Source organism: Mercenaria mercenaria, chromosome 13 (assembly GCF_021730395.1).
Source record: "Mercenaria mercenaria strain notata chromosome 13, MADL_Memer_1, whole genome shotgun sequence".
NCBI lineage: Eukaryota > Metazoa > Mollusca > Bivalvia > Venerida > Veneridae > Mercenaria > Mercenaria mercenaria.
Window position 1 is genome coordinate 55,381,977 of NC_069373.1, and position 26,855 is coordinate 55,408,831.

Consider the following 26,855-nt stretch of genomic DNA (forward strand, 5'->3'; position numbering starts at 1 on the left):
TAGATATGACCTAGTTTTTGACCCTAGATGACCCATGTTCAAACTCGACCTAGATTTTATCAAGGCAATCATTCTGACCAAAATTCATGAAGACCAATTGAAAAACACAGCCTCTATCACATACACAAGTTTTTTCTTGATTGACCAAGTGACCTAATTTTTGACCTCAGATGACCCATATTTCAAATTCGACCTAGATTTCATTAAGCAATCATCCTGACCAAATTTCATAAAAATCAATTGAAAAAAACAGTCTCTATCGCATACACAAGTTTTTTCTTTTATTTGACCTAGTGACCTAGTTTTTGACCTCAGAAAACCCCATATTCAAACTCGATCTAGATTTCATCAAGGCAATCACTCTAAACCAAATTTTCATGAAGATCAATTGAAAACTACATCCTCTATTGCATACACAATGTTTTTCTTCGATTTGACCTAGTGACCTAGTTTTTGATCCCAGATGACCCATTTTCGAAACCGGCTTAGATTTTATCAAGGTTATCATTCTGGCTAAATTTCATGAAGATCAGTTGAAAAATACAGCCTCTACCGCATACACAAGGTTTTTCCTTGATTTGACCTAGTTTTTGATCCCAGATGACCCATTTTCGAATTCGGCCTAGATTTCATCAAGGTTATCATTCCGACCAAAATTCATGAAGATCAATTGAAAAATACCGCCTCTATCGCATACACAAGGTTTTTCTTTGATTTGACCTAGTGACCTATTTTTTTGACCTGAGATGACCCTTTTCGAACTCGGCCTAGATTTCATCAAGGCAATAAATTCTGACCAACATTCATGCAGATCAATTGAAAAAACAGCCTATATCGCATACACAAGGTTTTTTCTTTGATTTGACCTAGTGACCTAGTTTTGATCTGAGATGACCCATTTTGAACTCGTCCCAAGATTTCATAAAGGGTTATCATTCTGACCAATTTTCCCATGAAAAATAATTGAAAAATACAGCCTCTATCGCATACACAAGGTTTTTCTTTGATTGACCTAGTGCCCCTAGTTTTGACTGAGTTTGACCCCATTTTTGAACTGGGCCTAGATTTCATCAAGTCACATTCTGACTAATACTCATGAAATCAATTGAAAAATACACCCTCTATCGCATACACAAGGTTTTCTTTGATATGACCTAGTGACCTAGTTTTTGACCCGAGATGAACCATTTTCGAACTCGGCCTAGATTTCATCAAGGTTATCATTCTGACCAATATTCATAAAGATTAACTGAAAAATACAGCCTCTATCGCAAACACAAGGTTTTTCTTTGTTTTGACCTAGTGACCTAGTTTCTTACCCGAGATGACCCATTTTCGAACTCGGCCTAGATTTCATCAAGTTTATCATTCTGACCAATATTCATGAAGATTAATTGAACAAGAGCTGTCCATAAGACAGCCAAGCTCGACTATTCGAAATATTGTCACAGAAGCTGGAAATTATTACCCAAAATGTTAAATATCAAAAGAGTTTTAAGTTCAAAAGGGACATATCAAGATATGGACTTGATGGGTATCAACTATTTTTATAAAACCCCCAAGAAACATGTTAAGTTTCAATTCAATATCTGCATTAGTTTTGGGATAGTAACTTGCATGTAAAACTTTAACCAGAATTTTCTAAGTCCAAAAGGGGGCATAATTTGCTCAAAATACATGTTAGGAGTTATGGAACTTGACCCAGTGAGGTAGGTAATTGATCTAGAAAAAGAATAAATAAGTTCCAAATCTATATGCCTTTTAGTAATAGCTGTATGTACTTGCACGCAAAACTTTAACCAGAATTTTCTAAGTCCAAAAGGGGGCATAATTTGGCCAAAATACATGCCAGAGTTATGGACTTGACCCAGTGAGGTAGGTAATTGATCTAGAAAAAGAAAAAATAAGTTTCAAATCTATATGCCTTTTAGTAATAGCTGTATGTACTTGCACGCAAAACTTTAACCAGAATTTTCTAAGTCCAAAAGGGGGCATAATTTGGCCAAAATACATGCCAGAGTTATGGGACTTGACCCAGTGAGGTAGGTAATTGATCTAGAAAAAGAAAAAATAAGTTTCAAATCTATATGCCTTTTAGTAATAGCTGTATGTACTTGCACGCAAAACTTTAACCAGAATTTTCTAAGTCCAAAAGGGGGCATAATTTGGCCAAAATGAAGGTCAGAGTTATGGGACTTGGTGCTATCAACTAGTTTTATAACCCCGAAGACACATGTGAAGTTTCAATTCAATATCTGCATTAGTTTTGGAGATAGTAACTTGCATGTAAAACTTTAACCAGAATTTTCTAAGTCCAAAAGGGGGCATAATTTGCTCAAAATACATGTTAGAGTTATGGAACTTGACCCAGTGAGGTTGGTAATTGACCTAGAAAAAGAATAAATAAGTTTCAAAGCTATATGCCTTTAAATGATAGCTGTATGTACTTGCATGCAAAAACTTAACCAAGGTGTGACGCCGACGCCGACGTCGACGCCGACGCCGACGCCAGGGTGAGTAGAATAGCTAGACTATTCTTCGAATAGTCGAGCTAAAAATACAGCCTCTATCGCATACACAAGCTAAATGTTGACAGACGACAGACAGACAGACAGACGCCGGATGCCGGACATCGAGTGATCAGAAAAACTCACCTGAGCATTGCTCAGGTGAGCTAAAAAAAACAGCCTCTATCGCATACACAAGGTTTTCCTTTGATTTGACCTAGTGACCTACTTTTTGATCCCAGATGACCCATATTCGAACTTGGCCTAGCTTTCATCAAGGCAATCATTCTGACCAAATTTCATGAACATCAATTGAAAAATACAGCCTCTATTGCATACACAAGGTTTTTCTTTGATTTGACCTAGTGACCTACTTTTTGACCCCAGATGACCAATAATCAAACTCAACCTAGATTTTATCAAGGCAATCATTCTGACCAAATTTTATAAAGATCAATTTAAAAATACAGCCTCTATTGCATACACAAGGTTTTTCTTTGATTTGACCTAGTGACCTAGTTTTTGACCCCAGATGACCCATATTCGAACTTGACCTAGATTTCATCAAGGCTATCATTCTGACCAAAATTCATGAAGATTAATTGAACAAGAGGGCCAAGATGGCCCTAGGTCGCTCACCTAAGAAACACTCCATAACAGTGTAAAACATGTTTGACCTAGTGATTTCATGGAAACAAATATTCTGACCAATTTTCATTAAGATCGGACCAAAAAATTGGTCTCTTGCGATAAAACAAGCATTTTCTTAGATATGACCTAGTTTTTGACCCTAGATGACCCATGTTCAAACTCGACCTAGATTTTATCAAGGCAATCATTCTGACGAAAATTCATGAAGATCAACTGAAAAATACAGCCTCTATCACATACAGAAGTTTTTTCTTTGATTTGACCAAGTGACCTAGTTTTTGACCTCAGATGACCCATATTCAAATTCGACCTAGATTTCATTAAGGCAATCAACCTGACCAAATTTCATAAAAATCAATTGAAAAAAACAGTCTCTATCGCATACACAAGATTTTTCTTTAATTTGACCTAGTGACCTAGTTTTTAACCTCAGAAAACCAATATTCAAAATCGACCTAGATTTCATCAAGGCAATCACTCTGACCAAATTTCATGAAGATCAATTGAAAAATACATCCTCTATTGCATACACAATGTTTTTCTTTGATTTGACCTAGTGACCTAGTTTTTGACCCCAGATGACCCATTTTCGAACTCGGCCTAGATTTTATCAAGGTAATCATTCTGGCTAAATTTCATGAAGATCAGTTGAAAAATACAGCCTCTATTGCATACACAAGGTTTTTCTTTGATTTGACCTAGTGACCTAGTTTTTGACCCCAGATGACCCATTTTCGAACTTGGTCTAAATTTTATCAAGGTAATCATTCTGACCAAAATTCATGAAGATCAATTGAAAAATACAGCCTCTATCGCATACACAAGGTTTTTACGTGATATGACCTAGTGACCTAGTTTTTGACCCCAGAAGACCCATTCTCGAAGTCGGCCTAGATTTCATCAAGGTTATCATTCTGACCAAAATTCATGAAGATCAATTGAAAAATACCGCCTCTATCGCATACACAAGGTTTTTCTTTGATTTGACCTAGTGACCTAGTTTTTGACCCGAGATGACCCATTTTCGAACTCGGCCTAGATTTCATCAAGGCAATCATTCTGACCAAAATTCATGAAGAAGAATTGAAAAATACAGCCTCTATCGCATACACAAGGTTTTTCTTTGATTTGACCTAGTGACCTAGTTTTTGACCCAAGATGACCCATTTTCGAACTCGGCCTAGATTTCATCAAGGTCATCATTCTGACCAATATTCATGAAGAAGAATTGAAAAATACAGCCTCTATCGCATACACAAGGTTTTTCTTTGATTTGACCTAGTGACCTAGTTTTTGACCCGAGATGACCCATTTTCGAACTCGGCTTAGATTTCATCAAGGTTATCATCCTGACCAATAATCATGAAGATTAATTGAAAAATACCGCCTCTATCGCATACACAAGGTTTTTCTTTGATTTGACCTAGTGACCTAGTTTTTGACCCGAGATGACCCATTTTCGAACTCGGCCTAGATTTCATCAAAGTTATCATTCTGACCAAAATTCATGAAGATTAAATGAAAAATACAGCCTCTATCGCATACACAAGGTTTTTCTTTGATTTGACCTAGTGACCTAGTTTTTGACCCGAGATGACCCATTTTCGAACTCGGCCTAGATTTTATCAAGGTTATCATTCTGACCAATATTCATGAAGATTAATTGAAAAATACAGCCTCTATCGCATACACAAGCTAAATGTTGACAGACGACGGACGACAGACGACAGACGACAGACGACGGACGACAGACGCCGGACATCGAGCGATCAGAAAAACTCACCTGAGCATTGCTCAGGTGAGCTAAAAATACAGCCTCTATCGCATACACAAGGTTTTTCCTTGATTTGACCTAGTGACCTAGTTTTTTATCCCAGATGACCCATTCTCGAACTCGGCCTAGATTTCAAAAAGGTAATCATTCTGACCAAAATTCATGAAGATTAATTGAAAAATACAGCCTCTATCGCATACACAAGGTTTTTCTTTGATTTGACCTAGTGACCTAGTTTTTGAACCCAGATGACCCATTTTCGAACTCGGCCTAGATTTCATCAAGGTTATCATTCTGACCAAAATTCATGAAGATTAATTGAAAAATACAGCCTCTATCGCATACACAAGGTTTTTCTTTGATATGACCTAGTGACCTACTTTTTGATCCCAGATGACCGATTTTTGAACTCGGCCTAGATTTCATCAAGGCAAACATTCTGACCAAAATTCATGAAGATTAATTGAAAAATACAGCCTCTATCGCATGCACAAGGTTTTTCTTTGATTTGACCTAGTGACCTAGTTTTTGACCCCAGATGACCGATTTTCTAACTCGGCCTAGATTTCATCAAGGTAATCATTCTGACCAAATTTCATGAACATCAGTTGATAAATATAGCCTCTATCGCATACACAAGCTAAATGTTGACGGACAGTCGACAGACGCCGGACATCGAGTGATCAGAAAAACTCACCTTAGCATTTGAGCAATACTCAGGTGAGCTAAAAAAGACATGGCAAGTAATTCATTATATCTTACTATTCATCTAATTATGCATCAATTAAACTTTTAAGGTACTGTATAAATTTTGATTTGTCCCATTGAAATTAACATTATTTTTTGCAACTGTTTAAGTTTCTGCATATTAAATCATGTGCAAGAAGGATGTCATTAGTATTTATTATTATTATTATTACTATTATTATACCAGATTTATATAGCGCCCTTTTCATGATCAATTTCACGTTCAAAGGCGCTTTACATAGTTCAAATGCAGCCACACAGGGCGCATAATTCATCCTCTACCAGTACAGACACAGATCGATCTGACCAGAGGTACAGAGTGAGACAAAGCCCCCATGACAGAGAGATTAGAAATCAGATACAGGCTTGTCCGGCTAACTTAGCCTAGCTCGTTGTGAATAGACAGCCTGGTTCTTTAACGTGCCCAGTGTATAGCACTGACACACGCAAGGATTGCCTGGGTTCCTGACCAGTACACCTCTAGTTATTCAGTCTCATCTGCGTATCAAACTTCAGTGTGAGCTTTTTAAGGGCGTAAGCTGCCACTGTTTGCCTAAACAGACAATTTAAAACCAAATCTCAGTAATAAAGGCAAATTTTAGTCAAATTTACACTGCCTAGTTTATATTACAAACAGTCAAATGGAAGAATGTCTCTAAAAGCAGTAAAATGCAGGAAAGAAATCTTTAAACTAGATTACATCGCATGCCCCCAGGCAGAATGTCGAGCCCACCAGCACCTTTGGCCTCTATGTGTGACCTAAACCTTAGAACTAGAAGATGCTTTTGTAGAAAAGCGCATGTCTCCCCCCGATGCATACTCATAATAGGCAAGAAGTCAATAGGGGACAGGAGCGAAAGTCAAAGAGACAGTGATGGCAGGCTGCAATAGGGATCATCTGCTTGACATGTGCAATCATCCTATTAATTTTCAACATTCTGGATCAAGTGGTTCTTAAGTTATTGATCTGAAACTGCCTGCCATGTTCAGGCCCTTGTCACCTTGACCTTTGATCAAGCTACCCCAAAATCAATAAGGGTCATCTACTATGCATGTCCAATCATCCTTTTAAGCTTCAAGTCAAGTGGTTCTCAAGTTATTGATGAGAAACCATTTTCCATGTTCAGACCCCTGTGACCTTGACCTTAGCTCAAGTGACCCCAAAAACAATAAGGGTCATCTACTCTGTAAGTCCTATCATCCTATGAAGTTTTAAGGTTCTAGGTCGAATGGATCTCAAGTTATTGACTGGAAACCATTTTCCATGTTCTGGTCCCTGTGACCTTGACCATTGATCAAGTGACCCAAAAATCAGCAGAGGTCATCTACTCTGTAAGTCCAATCATCCTATTAAGTTTCAACAATGTTCTGGGTCAAATGGTCCTCAAGTTATTGATCAGAAATTGTTTTCCATGTACAGGCCCTTGTGACCTTGACCTTTGATGGAGTGACTCCAAAAACAATAGGGGACGTCTGCTCTATAAGCCCTACCACCCTATGAAGTTTGAAGGTTCTAGGTCAAATGATTTTTCCAGTTATTGGTCAGAAATGAGCTGTGACAGATATACAGACAGGATAAAAATAATCTGTCTACCCCAGAGGGGTGAGACATAATAAAATACTACTGGTTATCTAAATTCGCCATATGGCAATTTCCCTATCTAGTATGAAATAATGTTACAACAATGCTATCAAACTATCAATAAAACATAAGCTGATTATAATTTTAAAATGAAATAAATGTCCAGATCAGGCCATAATTAAAACATTGTTTGTGGTGCTCCGACCGACCCATCAAAATGGTCCTGAACGGCCATCCAGAGGGCATTTTTTTTTTTTTTGGTAATGTTTTGGTCCGTTCTGCAAAATGCAATTTCTGCACTTATGTTTTCCTTTCAAATTTTTAATATAAAGGTGCTCATCAAATCATTCAGCATTTGATATATGGGACTGCAGAATGCCGACTTTGTGCTTGTTTCAGAAGCCACAAGTCATGATGCGAGTGAGGCAGTAGCTCAGACCTTCTTGACTTAGCTTTTCTCGCATGCACCGCATCTTAACCGTGTACATCATTAAATAATTTTCAAATATACAATGTTGTCTGCCAGTACTCTGCAATTGAAAAGTGCCTGGGCCATGACAGTGCAGAATTGACCAATGAGTCAGCCGACAGGACTACTGTATAAAAGCTGTCATTTTTCAATTAAAGTGTAAAGTTTATAAAACAAACCATCAAAATTTTTTATCATGCAATGGAATAATCCATAACTAATGGAGACAGTGAAATAAAGCCACTAACCTAGTCTTCTTTTTTCATAAATCCTCATTTCCTGTTCAAACATAATTTAACTTGTGTATCCTAGTGTTATCTGAAACCGACACATTTGGTGACAAACTTATAACATCTGCTTATCAAAGTCTCCCCTCTTCTACCCAGACCTGGATCCAAGAGGAAAAGGTGCTGGGAGGCCAGTGCAGCACCACAGGCCCTAATGGCCTGAGAAGTGACCTATACTTACTGTTTAAAGTGTTTACCCATAATGCACCAGAGGCTACCATTTTACACCTGTATCTAAAAAAATCCCAAACCCTCTTCACTACCTAACCCAACAATGTTGAACTTTGGGGTTCTGCCAAAATGATTTTAACAATGTTGTTTGTGTCCAGATTAATTATACATACGTATCTGGGTATTCGGAATTTAGACAAAAAGATGCAACAGAGGCCACTGTTTCATACCTATATTTCTAAGACTCCCTGACACCTTGCAGGGGAGAACGTACATTCTTCTGTAACTACCCCTTCCCCCATCAAAAGGTTGAACAGCACATTGGGGTTTCTGCCAGAATGAGGTCGGCAGTGAAATCATTATAACTGCCCATCTCTTCCTGTGTCCAGATTAATGACGTTAGAGTTCTCAAAATTTAGACCTAGAATATGCAAACCATTTCATACCAAGGGTTTGAAAGCATCTTGAGTGAGAACAACAGTTACCGTCCTGTAAAAAGTTTTGCGGGATTACGGTTGGGAATGTCATCTGGTGCATTCTGGGGTTATTTCCACAACAGTGTCATTCAGTTTCTCAAAAATTGTTAGTAGATCTGGTCAATGAATGCATGCAAGTTTGTGCTCTCTTGAAATTCCTGGAAGATTTTTTCTGAATGTCTAACATAAACATTCTTGTTGCTCTCTGAAAATCTATTCCTGGTGATTAAAAAAAAGAAAAAAATCCCTACCTACCTACCCACTCCCAAAAATCAGAGTCGGAGCACTACAAACAAATATTTTTTTAATTGTGGCTTTACATAATTATGTGACTGCTGAAAGTACCCACCTTTTAAGTAACAAAAAGACCATTGGCATATTTGTAACCATCAAAATTAATGAAGAGATCATACACAAAGTTCTCTCTCATCAGATTAATGTGTCAACTGATGAAATGAAGTGATTCTGCATTTGCGACCAGTGCAGACAAAGATTCGATCAGCCTGCAGACTACAGACTGATCAAGGTCTGCACTGTTCACTATTCGGTCAGTAAATTTTCAGTGAACTACCCTTTGAATACAAGTGGTACTGCCAAAATTGCATGATGGACCAGTCCATTTTAAAAATTCAGCAGAGTAAAGGTTAATTCCGTAAAGCATTATCACTATGCTAGTTATAACAAAAACTTTGTTATCTATTGGAAGCATTTGATCAATTTCTGAGACAGAACAACAATGAACACAAGCCCAGTAAACCCAAAGTAGCTTCCCTAAAACCATTATTTATTTCTTGAAACTTTGTGTGACCAAACTCTGTAAGAAAGTAATAATTTAAATAAAGGTGCAAGGAAATGAAAATTTCAAAAACATAAATGCAGACAAAAAGTTCTTAATACAGACTGATCTTTAAACAATATCTTAACAACCTGTAGGTTGCAAAACATTTGTTATGTCTAGTTGATAGTTTTCAAGTTTTCAATTTTCATTAAAAAACAATTTCCTTTAATTCATTGTTTTATCAAAATTTCTATGTGTAACAAAAACAAAATCAAAGAAAAATATAATGACTTTGGAAAGCTGTACATTATTTAGTGACCCTCACTGCACTCTTACCTTAACGGATTATTTGACGTAACATCGCATTTTTATGCAAGACAGACCCTAGTTAAAACATGTACAATACGTTTTAAAAATATCAATTCTATTTAGTACTAAGCAGACCTCATGCCATTCATTAGTGTGTAGTCATTCTAATCATCATTCTAAACATAGACACAAGGAATAATCTGCATGAGATTTTAATAAATTTCCTATTTAGTCTTTGACTTTGATTACAATGCAGCCCCTTTTGGACAAGTATAAATGGCAGCAATTTTCAGCATAAATGTAGCTTCTACTCTAACTATAATTTAAGAAAGGTTAACAAGCTTCTATTATTCATATTTATTTATTTGGGTTTTACAGCGCACCAACACAGTATAGGTTATATGGCGCCAAACATTTTGGTTTCACATCTCATTTACATTAAAATAACAAGAGGACATGATGGTCCTGAATCGCTCACCTCTTCCCACATGACCCAGTTGATAAACATTCAGACCAACTTTCATACAGATCCCATGAAAAATATGGCCTCTAGAGAGGTCACAACGTTTTTTCATTATTTGACCTACTGACCTAGATTTTGATGGCACGTGACCCACTTTCGAACTTGACCTAGATATCATCAAGATGAACATTCAGACCAACTTTCATACAGATCCCATGAAAAATATAGCCTCTAGAGAGGTCACAAGGTTTTTCTATTATTTGACCTACTGACCTAGTTTTTGAAGGCACGTGACCCACTTTCGAACTTGATCTAGATATCATCAAGGTGAACATTCTGACCAATTTTCATGAAGATCTCATCAAATATATGGCCTCTAGAGAGGTCACAAGGTTTTTCTATTTTTAGAGCTACTGACCTAGTTTTTGAAGGCACGTGACCCAGTTTCGAACTTGACCAAGATATCATCAAGATGAACATTCAGACCAACTTTCATACAGATCACATGAAAAATATGGCCTTTAGAGAGGTCACAAGGTTTTTCTATTATTTGACCTACTGACCTAGTTTTTGATGGCATGTGACACAGTTTCGAACTTGACCTAGATATCACCAAGTTGAGCATTCTGACCAATTTTCATGAAGATCTTGTGAAATATATGGCCTTTAGAGAGGTCACAAGGTTTCTCTATTTTTAGACCTACTGACCTAGTTTCTGATGGCACGTGACCCAGTTTCGAACTTGACCTAGATATCATCAAGGTGAACATTCTGACCAATTTTCATGAAGATCTTGTGAAATATATGGCCTCTAGAGAGGTCACAAGGTTTTTCTATTTTTAGACCTACTGACCTAGTTTTTTATGGCATGTGACCCAGTTTCAAACTTGACCTAGATATCATCAAGATGAACATTCTGACCAACTTTCATAAAGATCCCACAAAAAATGTGACCCCTAGAGATGTCACAAGGAAAAGTTTATGCACGGACGGACGCACGCACGCACGGACGACGGACGCTGCGTGATCACAAAAGCTCACCTTGTCACTGTGACAGGTGAGCTAAAAACAGGAGGTATGGAATCAAAATTTGTATACCTGCTGGAATCACAGAGTTACAGCAAAACCAAGTGTTAAGACCCTATTAGTCGCCTCTTACGATCATGCAAGGGTAAGGCAGTGGTTCCAATTCATTTCATACACAGATCGTCCCAGAACCACATGGGGCATGAAATATTCATAAGAAATTCAAACTGACCAATAACAGAGCTGCATTTTCAAGTACCTGCCATTTCCCACATAGATTAAACAGAATACTTTTACAATGAACAAATATTGGCTTCGGGAGTAAACAAGTATTTCAGAAATCTAGTTCAGATTTTAACCACGTATATTCTAGGATGCTACTACTATAATTAATTTTACAAAACAAGAGGGTCATGATGACCCTGAATCGCTCACCTGAGTAATGTGAGCCAAATGTTTAAAAGGGCAAACTGATGCTAAAATATTAGAAAGTAGGTCAGAAGGTCATATTCATGGTCAATGAAAGTCAGTTTTACCATCAGTGTGCAAAACTGTACATGTGATTCAAATTTCAAGGTTGCATATCAAAAAACAAGAAAGTAGGTCAGTAGGTCAAGGTCACAGTCAGCGGACCCCCTAATCGCTTGGGGTCATCAGGTAATTATAATTAAACAGTCTAGGAAATATGATCTGATAATTTTTGAGGTATTTATTCTTATATAACTCATATAACAAATGATCCCCAGGGCGGGGCCTCTTTTCACCCCAGGGGAATAATTTGAACAATCTTGTTAGACATCCACTAGGCAACACTACATACCAAATATCAAAGGCCTTGGCCTCAAACTTTCAGACAAAAAGATTTTTTTTCCCTATATAAGTCTATGTTAAATTTGGGACCCCCAGGGCAGGGCCTTTTCATCCTAGGGGCATAATTTGAACACTTTTGGTAGAGGACCATAAGGCAATGCAACATACCAAATATCAAAGGCATAGGCCTTGCAGTTTAAGGCAAGAAGGTTTTTAAAGTTTTTTTCTATATAAGTCTGTGTAAAACTTGAGACCCCCCAAGGCAGGGCCTCTTTTCAACCCAGGGTAATTATTTGAAGAATTTTGGTAGAGGACCTCAAGGTAATGCTACATACCAAATATCAAAGGCCTTATTTACTAAGGTCTTGTGGTTTTAGACAAGAAGATTTTTAAAGTTTTTTCCTATATAAGCCTATGTAAAACTTGGGACCCCCGGGGCGGGGCCTCTTTTCACCCCAGGGGCATAATTTGGATAATTTTCATAGAGGACCATTACATGATGTCACATGCCAAATATCAAGGCTCTACACCTTGCGGTTTTGGACAAGAAGATTTTTAAAGTTTTTCCTTTCGGTTGCCATGGCAACCAGAGTTCTGCATGGAATTCAATTCTTTGAACAATTTTGAAAGGGGACCACCCAAGGATCATTCCTGTGAAATTTGATGTAATTCTGTCCAGTGGTTTTCAAGAAGAAGATTTTTTTAGAAAATGTTGACGGACGCCCAACACACGACGGACAACGGACATTGTGCGGTCACAAAAGCTCACCATGAGCCTTTGGTTCAGGTGAACTAAAAACACTTACCTTAAGTTTCCTTAGATGAGGAACTTCCCCAGAATCTTTAGAATCAGACGGTCCTGCAAAAGAAAACAATAGGACGATGAATATTGATGGTCCTGAATCGCTCACCTCTTCCCACATGACCCAGTTTTGAGTATGACGTCGTTTTTTCTATTATTGACCTATTGACCTAGTTTTCGAAGGTACATGACCCTGTTTTGAACTTTATCTAGATATCATCAAGGTGAACATTCTCACTAATTTTCATGAAGATCTCATGAAAAATATGGCCTCTAGAGAGGTCACAAGGTTTTTCTATTTTTATACCTACTGGCCTAGTTTTTGACCGCACGTGACCCAGTTTCGAAACTGACCTAGATATCATCAAGGTGAACATTCAGATCAATTTTCATGAAGATCCATTGAAAAATATGGCCTCTAGAGAGGTCAAAAGATTTTTCTAATTTTAGACCTACTGACCTAGTTTTTGACCGCAGTTGACCCAGTTTCAAACTTGACCTAGATATCATCAAGATGAACATTCAGACCAATTTTCATACAGATCCAATGAAAAGTATGGCCTCTAGAGAGGTCACAAGGTTTTTTTATTATTTGACCTTCTGACCTAGTTTTTTAAGGCACATGACCCAATTTCGAACTCGACCTAGATATCATCAAGATGAACATTCTGACCAATTTTCATATAGATCCCATGAAAAATATGGCCTTTAGAGAGGTCACAAGGTTTTCATCTTATTTGACCTACTGACCTAGTTTTTGACGGCACGTGACCCACTTTCGAACTTGAACTAGATATCATCAAGGTGAACATTCTGACCAATTTTCATGAAGATCTCATGAAATATATGGCCTCCAGAGAGGTCACAAGGTTTTTCTATTTTTAGACCTACTGACCTAGTTTTTGACCGCAGTTGACCCAGTTTCAAACTTGACCTAGATATCATCAAGATGAACATTCAGACCAACTTTCATACAGATCCCATGAAAAATATGGCCTTTAGAGAGGTCACAAGGTTTTCATCTTATTTGACCTACTGACCTAGTTTTTGAAGGCACGTGACCCAGTTTCAAACTTGACCTAGATATCATCAAGATGAACATTCAGACCAACTTTCATACAGATCCCATGAAAAATATGGCCTTTAGAGAGGTCACAAGGTTTTCATCTTATTTGACCTACTGACCTAGTTTTTGAAGGCACGTGACCCAGTTTCGAACTTGACCTAGATATCATCAAGATGAATGTTCTGACTAATTTTCATGAAGATCCCATGAAAAATATGACCTCTAGAGAGGTCACAAGGAATTTTTATTATTTGACCTACTGACCTAGTTTTTGACCGCAGTTGACCCAGTTTCGAAACTGACCTAGATATCATCAAGGTGAACATTCTGACCAACTTTCATGAAGATCCATTGAAAAGTATGGCCTCTAGAGAGGTCACAAGGTTTTTCTATTTTTAGACCTACTGACCTAGTTTTTATCGGCACGTGACCCAGTTTCGAACTTGACCTAGATATCATCAAGGTGAATATTCTGAAAAACTTTCATAAAGATCCCATGAAAAATGTGACCTCTAGAGTGGTCACAAGCAAAAGTTTACAGACTGACGCACGCACGCACGCACGGATGATGGACGCTGCGCGATCACAAAAGCTCACCTTGTCACTTTGTGACAGGTGAGCTAAAGAAATGAGAAGTTCTTCCTTCATTATCATCAATTAAATTCAATACCAGCCATACTGAACAACATCAGTATAATACCATTTCAAGAAAATGATTTACAGTAAGTCTAAATAAAATAAATTCAGATCCACTATATAAGCTGAAATTAAGACAATAATGTTATGTGTAACATATCATACATCATATATTAACAAGAAAAAACTCTTCAATATTTACCTTGAAAACAGAAATTTAAATGAAACCAAGTTTTTAACCTTAAGGAGGTAGGTTACCTTGATATTTGTAAGTGCACATGTCCAACCGGAAGCTAACGTGACGATTTACGACGATGTTTACGACAAACTAAATGTGTTTGTATATCCATTCTTCTGGAAATAAATCTTGAACCTGCCTCCAATCTTATGTTTAATGGTTTAATAATGCAGAAATAATGAATGAATTGCCGCAGAAACGCTTCAAAACATTGTTGCCTTAAAATGACGTCATTGACGTCATGACGTTACGTGTCAGTTACCGCGCAAAAATAATGGTTTTTATTTTGAAAGTACGTTATTCTGTGCTTTTTCTTTATTTGAACTATTTTTAAACAGTCATTATTTGCTGAAATACTTTTTATTAGTCTTTTGCTCTGAAAAATGATCAATATTTTGCTTCTTTTATGTAATTATATTGAAATGTTATGCGGAATGTAAGAAAATGTGTGATAGTAACTGATGTGATTGGGAATATAGTTGGCTGAAAGGTAACGTATTACGGTCATTTACAAATAAAAATTGGGCAGTTTGATTTGTTATACCTATTTCCCAATTTCCGTTGATAATTTGTTACTTAAATACTAAAACTAAGCTCTAAAATTGTTCAAATTTCAGTATAAAATTGTGGTGTCTTGAATTAAATTGATGTTACCATGGAAACGAAGCCCGTGACCTATATGTCTAATTGTAAAATTCAAAAGCGTTGACACTGGTCTATTTAAGGAACACAGCTTCGGCTTTTTATTTTCATTTCAACAATATCCATGAGAATAATAGCAGCATGCAGAACGATTTTTCAATAAAAATGTCAGACGACGGGCACTGCTGTAAGTATTTTAAGCTGTGAAATTTGTTAAATTAACTGCAATTCATACGAAAATATTACTAACGTTAGAAATAAGATGTTTTAAAGCTACATTAACAAGAAAGATAATTTTATATAATATTTTTTATAAGAAATTACGATAAAAAGCAACATATAAGCTATTTTAAACATCTCTGTTGCCATGGTTACTCTAAACTTTAAGAAAAACACAGTACCATGTTAAGTTCTTGGTATTTTGCTAATCATATTACCCAAATATTCCATGTTGGTCAATAACAGAATGGCACTGAAGCCGTCGAAAACCCCGTTTTCATACATAATTCTTGAAAAAATGAGAGAAAATGCGTTACCATGGAAACACGAGCCCCGCGACATATACATTTTAAGCTTTTATTAGAAAGCTAATGCGCATACTAGTAAAACTATTAATTATGCAGACTTCTACGGATAACAATGAAACCAAAATACACTGAAAAGTGTTAAATATCCGCATTTTCCTTCTTCTTTCTATATAAAATACCCTAAGAGGGTCATGTACTTCAAACCTGGATAAAAATTGTACTTGAAGGGACAGAGATAAACGGAACTGAGATTGTAGCAGCTAAAACATTTAATTACACGAAATACAAAAAATCACTGCGGTTCAACTAATTTGAATTAACCCTGGTAACAAGGTAACCTACCTCCTTAAAGGTTTGTTTTTTTTTTTTTTGTTGGGTTTAACGTTTGTTTGTTTTGGGTTTAACGCCATTTCTTCAACAGTATTTCAGTTATGTAATGGAGGGCAGTTAACCTAACCAGTGTTCCTGGATTCTGTACCAGTACAAACCTGTTCTCCGCAAGTAACTGCCAACTTCCCCACATGAATCAGAGGTGGAGGACTAATGATTTCAGACACAATAGCACAGACACAATTATAGGTCATAATATTATGGCGACTTTCCAGCTTTGATGGTGGAGGAAGACCCCAGGTGCCCCTCCGTGCATTATTTCATCGCGGGCAGGCACCTGGGTAGAACCACCGACCTTCCGTAAGCCAGCTGGATGGCTTCCTCACATGAAGATTTCAACTCCCCGAGCGAGGCTTGAGCCCACATCAGTGAGGGGCAAGTGATTTGAAGTCAGCGACCTTAACCACTCGGCCGCGGAGGCCCCCCAACCCTAAAGTTAATTCACTGTTCCTTTTAACTGGTGTCATACAGGTGCTTAGATAAATACCAGATAAGGTTATCATTTGTGTCACCGAGTACTATATCTAAATAATGTGTATGTTCTCCACATTGTCTTCTACCTATTTACCACACTTCATGAAAACATCTCTAGTACATGTATTTCTTAATTTATAGTATTTGGACTATTTGTTGCCATAGCAAAAATATAAACAAAAGGGTGTGCAATGTCTCCATATTGCCATCTAACATAATATATCAAGTAACTTAGTTTCATAAAACATTACCTTGTACTTTTTTATTAAGTCAGTGCAGGATCCCACTTTGGGTGACTACCAGCATTTACTGTTTTTAACAAGCTTTATAAAAAATGCTGTTTCTAAAACTTGTTTTTCCTTTTTTGAATTACAGGACTGGTAAAAATTGTAGCAGGACGTGTGAACTTTCTGGACAGCTTATCCTGCAGAACAAGTTGTTTTCAAAGAATTTGTTAAGTTCTGGCGTTAGTGGTAAAATTTAGCAGTTTGCGGGACACTGTTATACATCAAAAGCTCTGATACATTTCTGCAACATCCTTAAAACAGTATGATATTTTACTGTCAATTTTAACACGACCAGCAAATGACCTACATACAATTAGAGCAAAATCTATTTCGGGTTATTCTGCAATGAACCACTCGCGTGCAATGATGTCATCCAATCCAGGTGCGTAGCACGGTCGTAAAAAGTAGTTACCATTTCTTCTAATACTGCTGTACTAGTATGTCGTGTTAGAATCGAAATAACAAGTTCCCAAGTGTGTTTTATCGTAGAATAACCAGAGTTTTTCGTTCTTATGCGAAATAATATATCACTCAGGCCTACGGCCATCATGTTATATTCTTACGCATAAGAATTCAAAACTCGTGTTATTCTACGATAAACCACGTTTGGGAACTTATTATTTCTTAATTTTATTGATCTTATTATTATTATAAAATTAAAATTAACATGCTTTTTTACCATTTTCATATTTATTTTTTTTAACTATAAAGTTCAATAACTTACTTGGTTCATTATTTAGCAGATGGGAAAAATTGGCAAGCAGAGCTATCATGAGCAAACATCCAATTGCCACCAGCAGTATAAATGCTTTGCCTAATCGCGTCATATTTTCTGCATATATCCAACACCACATCTATACAGCTATACTATGACAGACCTTCGAAGTTCTTTCCTCATAAATGTCCCAAACTGCTTGAATACACTGACAGTACATTTATGCCTTCGAAAGCTGCCTTCCTCTACTTAAACTGACGGTGAAGTTGTATCATCAGCCAATCTCTTCTTTCAAAACACTGAAACAAAATCCAAGACAAACAAGTGAAGTCATTTTTTCACATTACTTTGTTTGCACATTCATCACTTAGATCTAACCAATTCATAGAATCTCATTCTGAACTTATGAACATCACCCTCTCCATAAAGTATGTTTTCCCCTTAGTCCAGTTTTGACAAAACTTCACCATTTTTCGAAACATCTTTCAGTACATTAGGAAACATTAGCATTCATATCACTAGGCAACGTGCTTCTTTCACCTTTTTTCTCTGAAATCATATTCGACATATTTCTGAAAAATTCATCTCGGTGCAATAATGACCAGTCTGTGTTTGATACATTAAAGCACACTTTGTAAAAGAAAAATACAGTTCATCAGTGGACAAAACTCGTATTGCTGAGTAGAAAAATGTCCCGAGGATGTGTGCAGTTTTCTTTTACGTCAACCTGCCGGAGAAGTGCACTTTTGCCTGTACAAATCAATACCAGTAAAGTCAGTCCACCTGGTTGAAATATTTGCACAATGCTGCTAATAATGTCAAAGTGCTACTGATTCCGCATGTATCACGCCTCCAGAATTAAACAGGAAGCAAAGTTGATTGTCACACTCTTGTGAACGTAAACAATTGGTTGAGGGCGTTCATAAATTTGTAAACTGAGGGATACAATGTATGGATCGATACAATGGGGTGGAAGTATATAACAACGACAAGCGTCTACAAGCGGTCTCATGATTATCAGTAAAATAACTACCCCAAAAGAGCTTTTAAAGAGCAAAGGACAGTTTGAGCTAATTCGTTGATTTTCCGTGATCGCAAAAATATTCGAGTGCCATGATCAACTTCAACTGTCTACTGCCGAACAATCGTCTACCGATTATGACTGGCAGGTGCTGTCAGAACAGTACTCGACCTGGGGGCGGACACAGGTTTTACAGGTCATTTCTTTAACCTGTCTGTTAGTTTATATACATAATTTATTTTAGGTCGATTGTGAAGGAAGTTTTACAACTTATATTAATCACTCTTGACACCTCATTCCTGATGGAATCCATCGCCACAAGGGTATGAGAGAAGAGGCCAGTTTCCCTTTTAATGCTGCGCGCCATGCAAGGGAGCTACTGGTAACATTTTTGACGTCTTTGGTATGACTGGCTGGAGATCGAACCCACGACCTCCTGCACTCGAAGTGAATGCTCTACCACTAGGCTATTGAGGTGCTGGTAGTCTTTACATTCCTTTTGATGAAGCGAAGGATATTACTGGCCTTGGATGTTATGTTATTTATGTGATTTGACCAGGTCAAATTAATACTAAGGGTAACACCAAGATATTTTGCATGGTCAGTGGACAAAGTTGGACATTATGTAGGGTGTAAGGATAATTATTACAGGATTTCTTTTACGGTTTACTCTTGGAACTTAACATTTATCGGGATAAAATTCCATTGACCATTCTTTTTCCCATTTTTCTCAACAGTAGAGGTCTTGCTGTAAGCTTTCTGCGGAGGATTTAGATTTGATGGTAAGGTAGATAATATTATAGTGTCATCAGCAAAGACGGGCTCAAATTTTGATACTATTGGGCAAGTCATTATGAAGGCGAGAAATAGGCAGGGGCCAAGGACTAAGCCCTGGGGAACCCCTGATAGGACAGGTAACCTTTCAGAGACTTTATCTTCAACAAGGACTTGCTGAGATCTGTTTCTGAGAAATGATTTAACCCATGTGGTGACCTTATTACTGATACCTAGTTATTTCAGTTTGTGGACTAATTTATGGTGATCTACTTTGTCAAAGGCTTGACTAAAATCAGTTATAATTACATCAGTTTGTTGACCTTTTTCCAGATTATATGCTATTTCTTGTGTAAGACCTGTGAGTTGGGTCTCACAACTACGGTATGCTTAGACCTGAAACCATGTTGTTGTGGGCTAAGGACATTGTAGCCTTACTCATTTGGCTTATCGGGATGACTTATTTTATGATCTGATACTTTTTACTTGTCATCCCTCTAAGCCTTACCCGTATCTGCATTTTACTGTTAGGAAAATGAAGACATTAAAAACTCCAAAATTGTCAGACTTACTTGCTCTCATAAATTAGACATTAATATTCATGTAGAAACTTCAAATAAGTTGAATATAACTTATAATTTGAAATAAGAGACTTAAATCTTCAACAAGAGCTGTCCGTAAGACAGCCAAGCTCAACTATTCAAAATATTTTCCCAGAAGCAGGATTTTAATTTTTACCCAAAATGTTAAATATCAAGAGTTTTAAGTTCAAAACCTAAAAGGGGACATAATTTGACCAAAATGCATATCAGAGTTATGTGACTTGATGCTATCAACTAGTTTTATAACCCCAAAGGCACATGTGAAGTTTCAATTCCATATCTGCATTAGTTTTGGCGATAGTAACTTGCATGTAAAACTTTAACCAGAATTTTTAAAGTCCAAAAGGGGGCATAATTTGCCAAAAATACATGCCAGAGTTATGGGACTTGACCCAGTGAGGTTGGTAATTGATCTAGAAAATGAAACAAGAGCTGTCCGTAAGACAGCCAAGCTCGACTATTCGAAATATTGTCCCAGAAGCAGGAAAATATTACCCAAAAAGGTTAAATATCAAAAGAGTTTTAAGTTTAAAAGGGGGAATAATTTGACCAAAATGCATAATTATCAGTTATGGGACTTGCTGCTATCAACTAGTTTTATAACCCCGAAGGCACATGTGAAGTTTCAATTCAATATCTGCATTAGTTTTGAAGATAGAAACTTGCATGTAAAACTTTAACCAGAATTTTCAAAGCCCAAAATGGGGCATAATTTGCCCAAAATACATGCCAGAGTTATGGGACTTGACCCAGTGAGGTTGGTAATTGATCTAGAAAAAGAAAAAATAAGTTTCAAATCTATATGCCTTTTAGTAATAGCTGTATGTACTTGCAAGCAAAACTTTAACCAGAATTTGCTAAGTCCAAAAGGGGACATAATTTGGCCAAAATGAAGGTCAGAGTTATGGGACTTGTGCTATCAACTAGTTTTATAACCCCGAAGACACATGTGAAGTTTCAAATCAATATCTGCATTAGTTTTGGAGATAATAACTTGCATGTAAAACTTTAACCAAAATTTTCTAAGTCTAAAAGGGGGCATAATTTGCTCAAAAAACCTGTCGGACTTGACCCAGTGAGGTTGGTAATTGATCTAGAAAAAGAAAAAATAAGTTTCAAATCTATATGCCTTTTAGGAATAGCTGTATGTACTTGCACGCAAAACTTTAACCAGAATTTGCTAAGTCCAAAAGGGGGCATAATTTGGCCAAAATGAAAGTCAGACTTATGGGACTTGCTGCTATCAACTAGATTTATAACCCCGAAGACACATGTGAAATTTCAAATCAATATCTGCATTAGTTCTGGAGATAGTAACTTGCATGTAAAACTTTAACCAAAATTTTCTAAGTCTAAAAGGGGGCATAATTTGCTCAAAATACATGTCAGAGTTATGGGACTTGACCCAGTGAGGTTGGTAATTGATCTAGAAAAAGAAAAAATAAGTTTCAAATCTATATGCCTTTTAGAAATAGCTGTATGTACTTGCACGCAAAACTTTAACCAGAATTTTCTAAGTCCAAAAGGGGGCATAATTTGGCCAAAATGAAAGTCAGAGTTATGGGACTTGCTGCTATCAACTAGTTTTATAACCCCGAAGACACATGTGAAGTTTCAAATCAATATCTGCATTAGTTTTGGAGATAGTAACTTGCATGTAAAACTTTAACCAAAATTTTCTAAGTCCAAAAGGGGGCATAATTTGCTCAAAATACATGTCAGAGTTATGGGATTTGACCCAGAGAGGTTGGTAATTGACCTAGAAAAAGAAAAAATAAGTTTCAAAGCTATATATGCCTTTAATTGATGGCTGTATGTACTTGCATGCAAAAACTTAACCAAGGTGTGACGCCGACGCAGACGCCAGGGTGAGTAGAATAGCTAGACTATTCTTTGAATAGTCGAGCTAAAAATAAGTTTCAAATCTATATGCCTTTAAGTAATAGCTGTATACTAGCAGGCAAAACTTTAACCAGGATTTTCTAAGTCCAAAGGGGGCATAATTTGGCTAAAATGCAGGTCAAAATTATGAGACTTGATGCTATCAACTAGTTTTATAACCCCAAAGACACAGGTGAAGTTTCAATTCAATATCTGCATTAGCTTTGGAGATAGTAACTTGCATGTAAAACTTTAACCAGGATTTTCTAGGTCCAAAAGGGGCATAATCTGCCCAAAATACATGTCAGAGTTATGGGACTTGACCCAGTGAGGCTGGTAATTGATCTAGAAAAAGAAAAATTAAGTTTCAAATCTATATGCCTTTTGGTAATAGATGTATGTTCTTGGACGCAAAACTTTAACCAGGATTTTCTAAGTCCAAAAGGGGCATAATCTGGCTAAAATGCAGGTCGGAGTTATGGGACTTGATGCTATCAACTAGCTTTATAACCCCGAAGACAGAATATTAAGTTTCAATTCAATATCTGCATTAGTTTTGGAGATAGTAACTTGCATGTAAAACTTTAACCAGGATTTTCTAAGTCCAAAGGGGGCATAATTTGCCAAAAATATATGTCAGAGTTATGGAATTTGATCCAGTGAGGTTGGTAATTTATCTAGAAAAAGAAAAAATAAGTTTCAAATCTATATGCCTTTTATTTAGTAATAGCTGTATGCACTTGCATGCAAAACTTTAACCAGAATTTTCAAAGTCCAAAAGGGGGCATAATTTGGCCAAAATGACGGTCAGAGTTATGGGACTTGGTGCTATCAACTAGTTTTATAACCCTGAAGACACATGTGAAGTTTCAATTCAATATCTGCATTAGTTTTGGAGAGTTTTACATGCAAGTTACTAAGTCCAAAAGGGGGCATAATTTGCTCAAAATACACGGTCACACATTAAACCAGAATCCACCTAAAAACTGGAATACACCGGAATACACTTTCCATAACTGGAATACACCTGTATTTTTTAATTTAAAAGTATTTTTGAAGGGTTTTTGATATAATTCAATCATTTATATCATAAATAATTAACATACGAAAGGAAAATAAAATACGTTTACGCAAAATGATTTTATACGAGATTGAAGTTCGGCGACCGCGCGGGAAATTTCCATAACCGAAATACACCCGTATTTTATTAATAAATGGTATTTTTGTAGGGTTTATTGCAGAAATCATTCGTGTATAATATAAATAATTAGTTTACAAAAGGAAAATAAAATACTTAACGCAAAACGATTTTATACGAGATTTGAATTCGGCGAGCGCACGGGAAGTTTCCATAACATAAATGCACTCGTCCTTTTTTAAAAAATAAATAGTATTCTCTTAAATAAACACTTTTTATCATTTTTTATAAGTTGTAGAACCATGTTCAATCAGATTAAACATGAATGAATAGTTGAGAGAAGTTTATTAAAAGTTAATTCTGTATACGAGATTATAACTTTACGATCTTACGGAAATGTTTTACGCTTACGTCGCTATGACTAGATACCGGAATGTTGATTATTAAAATTTATTTAATTGTTTCTTCAAATAATAAGAAAATAATTTAAGATAAAAAAATATCAATATTCGATTTTAAATGGATCATAAACAAAATACGGGTCCCGACATAAACCGCGCAGATCATGTCAAAGTTATGGAACTTGACCCAGTGAGGTTGGTAATTGAGCTAGAAAAAAAAAAAAGTTTCAAAGCTATATGCCTTCAAATGACAGCTGTATGTACTTGCATGCAAAAATTTAACCAAGGTGTGATGCTGACGCAGACGGCAATGCCGACACCAGGGTGAGTAGAATAGCTAGACTTTTCTTCAAATATGAAGTGACAGGTGTGAGGAGATATCTACCCTGACACTGGTTTTAGTACACATCAGACTGCCGATAACATTAAATTGCAGAAACAAAACACAAAATATACATTCATAAAATGTCAGCAAGGTAAGTTTATGCTTTCATGTAAACATAAATTCATTATCAGAGATGTAATCATTACAAATACTTTGTACATGTACCAGAAAATGTTCCTAACGGAATTCTATTGTGGATTTCCAAACAGAAATATGCAGAGTAAGTTTTGACATGACCGGGACAGCAACAGTCAACAGTTATCAATCTGTCCTGAAACGTCCTATTATTTGGACTACACTGTAAGGACGCTGTTGTTGTCAAAGTATGACATATGTTGGAGACTAGTAGGCCTATATGCTCCAATAATTTGGATGCTATACAAGTCAGGGAGATGGGCCTATAATTACTGGGTTTAGATTTCTGACCTTTTTTGAAAACTTGTGCTATGAACGCATGTTTCCAGTTGTTCGGAACAATGCCAGTGTCAAGTGACTGTTGGAAGATGACTGTTAGTAGAGGGGTAATTTCATTATGTAGTTCTTTTAATAACCTAGGTGAAATTTCGTCTGGCCCAGATGCCTTATGAGTGTTTGTCTACACCTTCGGCACTTATAGTTATTGGGGACATAGGTGGATGGCAGGAGTGGAAGCTGCACTTTCCGATCACAGGTGGCAGTAGTAGCGTACCTAGGTTACAGTATGGGACCATGAGCCATATACACTTAAATATATTACAATTAAAAATTATGTTTTCTAAGAAAGAAAATGCCAAAGTCATTTTGAAAATTTTCCTCACCCAAACCCCGCACCCCCCCTCCCCCCCTGCCGTGACAACGAGCCATTAGAAAGGTCGTTAAGGGCATTTTGACATGTACACTGCTTCCAGGTCTGTAATTTTTTTTTCGAAAAAGCATTTCTTTACAAATGACTGGCCGTCATTTGGGCAAGTGAATACTCTTTCAGAAAAGTTTAATTTCAAAGTCCAGTTGCAAACCATTTACGCGCAGCGAGCAAGCAATGGCGTAAAAACAGTAGCTTTTTCTCTATCTGGATAAATCTCACACCTTTTTAGCACCAAAGCCTTCCCCTAAAACAGACCAAGCACACCGTGCCAGTTTAAAATAACGTTATAACCATTCAAAACAGGCTAAATGCAAACTAACAAGACCAACAATCAGCTTCAGTCCTACTTTGTTACTTAAGATCTGCTATGCGCCCTTCTGTAAATAGCTAGCTGGAGCACTGTAATGGCTCACTGTCACAGGGGCAAAAAATTTTCAAATGACTTTTTGGCTTTTTTTAGACAAGAGAGCACAGAGTGATCTTGGCGCCCACCAATGTGCCATTTTTGAGTGTTCCAAATTTCAAGACTTATTGACTAGCTCAAGGTCAAATTTCATTTCAGTACACAACACTGTGCATGTGGTCCAAATTCGAAAGCTGTAGCTTGAGAATTGTGAAAGTAGGTCGCTAGGTCAATGTCAAGGTCAAAGTTTGTTTCGGTACACAATCTAATGCATGTGGTCTAAATTTGAAGCCTGTAGCTACAGAAATGAGAAAGTAGGTCACTAGGTCAATCTTAAGGTCAAGTTCATTTCAGTACACAAAACTATGCAAGTGGTCCAAATTTGAAGGCTGTAGCTTGAGAAATGTAAAAGTAGGTCACTAGGTCAAAATCAAGGTCAATTTTTTTTTCAGAATACAAAACTATGCATGTGGTCCAAATTTGAAGCCTGTACCTTCAAAAATGTGGAAGTAGGTCACTAGGTCAATGTAAAGGTCAAAGTTCATTTCGGTACACAAAACTATGCATGTGGTCCAAATTTGAAGGATGTAGCTTGAGAAATGTAAAAGAAGATCACTAGGTAAAAATCAAGGTCAAATTTTATTTCGGAATACAAAACTATGCATGTGGTCCAAATTTGAAGCCTGTACCTTAAAAATGTGAAAGTAGGTCACTAGGTCAATGTAAAGGTCAAAGTTCATTTCAGTACACAAAAATATGCCGGTGGTCAAAATTTGAAGGCTGTAGCTTGAGAAATGTAAAAGTAGGTAATTAGGTCAAAATCAAAGTCAAATTTTATTTCAGAATACAAAACTATGCATGTGGTCCAAATTTGAAGCCTGTACCTTCAAAAATGTGAAAGTAGGTCACTAGGTCAATGTCAAGGTCAAAGTTTTTTTCGGTACACAAAACTATGCATGTGGTCCAAATTTGAAGGCTGTAGCTTGAGAAATGTGAAAGTAGGTCACAAGGTCAAAATCAATGTCAAATTTCATTTTGAAACACGGAACTATGCATATGGTCCAAATCTGATGCCTGTACCTTCAAAAATGTGAAAGTAGGTCACTAGGTCAAAATCAAGGTCAAAGTTTTTTCCAGTGCACAAAACTAAGCATGTGGTCCAAATATGAAGGCTGTAGCTACAGAAATGTGAAAGTAGGTCACTAGGTCAAAATCAAGGTCAACTCATGTCAAGGTTCATCTTGCCCTTCAAAAATATACATGTGGTCCAAATTTGAAGGCTGTAGCTACAGAAATGTGAAAGTAGGTCACTAGGTCAAAATCAAGGTCAACTGATGTCAAGGTTCATCTTGCCACTCAAAAATACACATGTGGTCCAAATTTGAATGTTGTAGTTATTGACAAGAACATTTTAAAAGCTTTTCCCTATATAAGTCTTTAATGAACCATGTGACCCCCAGGGCGGGGCCATTTTTGACCGTAGGGGGCTAATTTGAACAAACTTGGTAGAGAACCACTAGATGATGCTACATTACCAGTATCAAAGCCTTAGGCTTTGTGGTTTGGACAAGAAGATTTT

General features: G+C 36.8%; 1 protein-coding gene across 3 annotated transcripts in view; it reads right to left on the reverse strand.

The window, feature by feature from the left end:
- The window catches only part of LOC123529668 (carbohydrate sulfotransferase 11-like), a 57,940-nt gene that overhangs the window by 3,649 nt on the left and 27,436 nt on the right, over positions 1–26,855 (reverse strand). Inside the window, exons 2-4 of one of the 3 annotated variants that reach the window (XM_045310102.2) lie at positions 17,837–18,126; positions 12,857–12,909; positions 9,779–9,826 (exon numbers count right to left, since the gene is read on the reverse strand). Coding sequence is in view for 1 of the 3 variants with exons in the window: in XM_045310101.2 (XP_045166036.1) it covers positions 12,857–12,909; positions 17,837–17,966 (183 nt within the window). In the remaining 2 variants the exon portion in view is untranslated. The remainder of the gene's footprint in view (positions 1–9,778; positions 9,827–12,856; positions 12,910–17,836; positions 18,127–26,855) is intronic. The other 2 variants (XM_045310103.2, XM_045310101.2) reach the window with 2 other exon arrangements.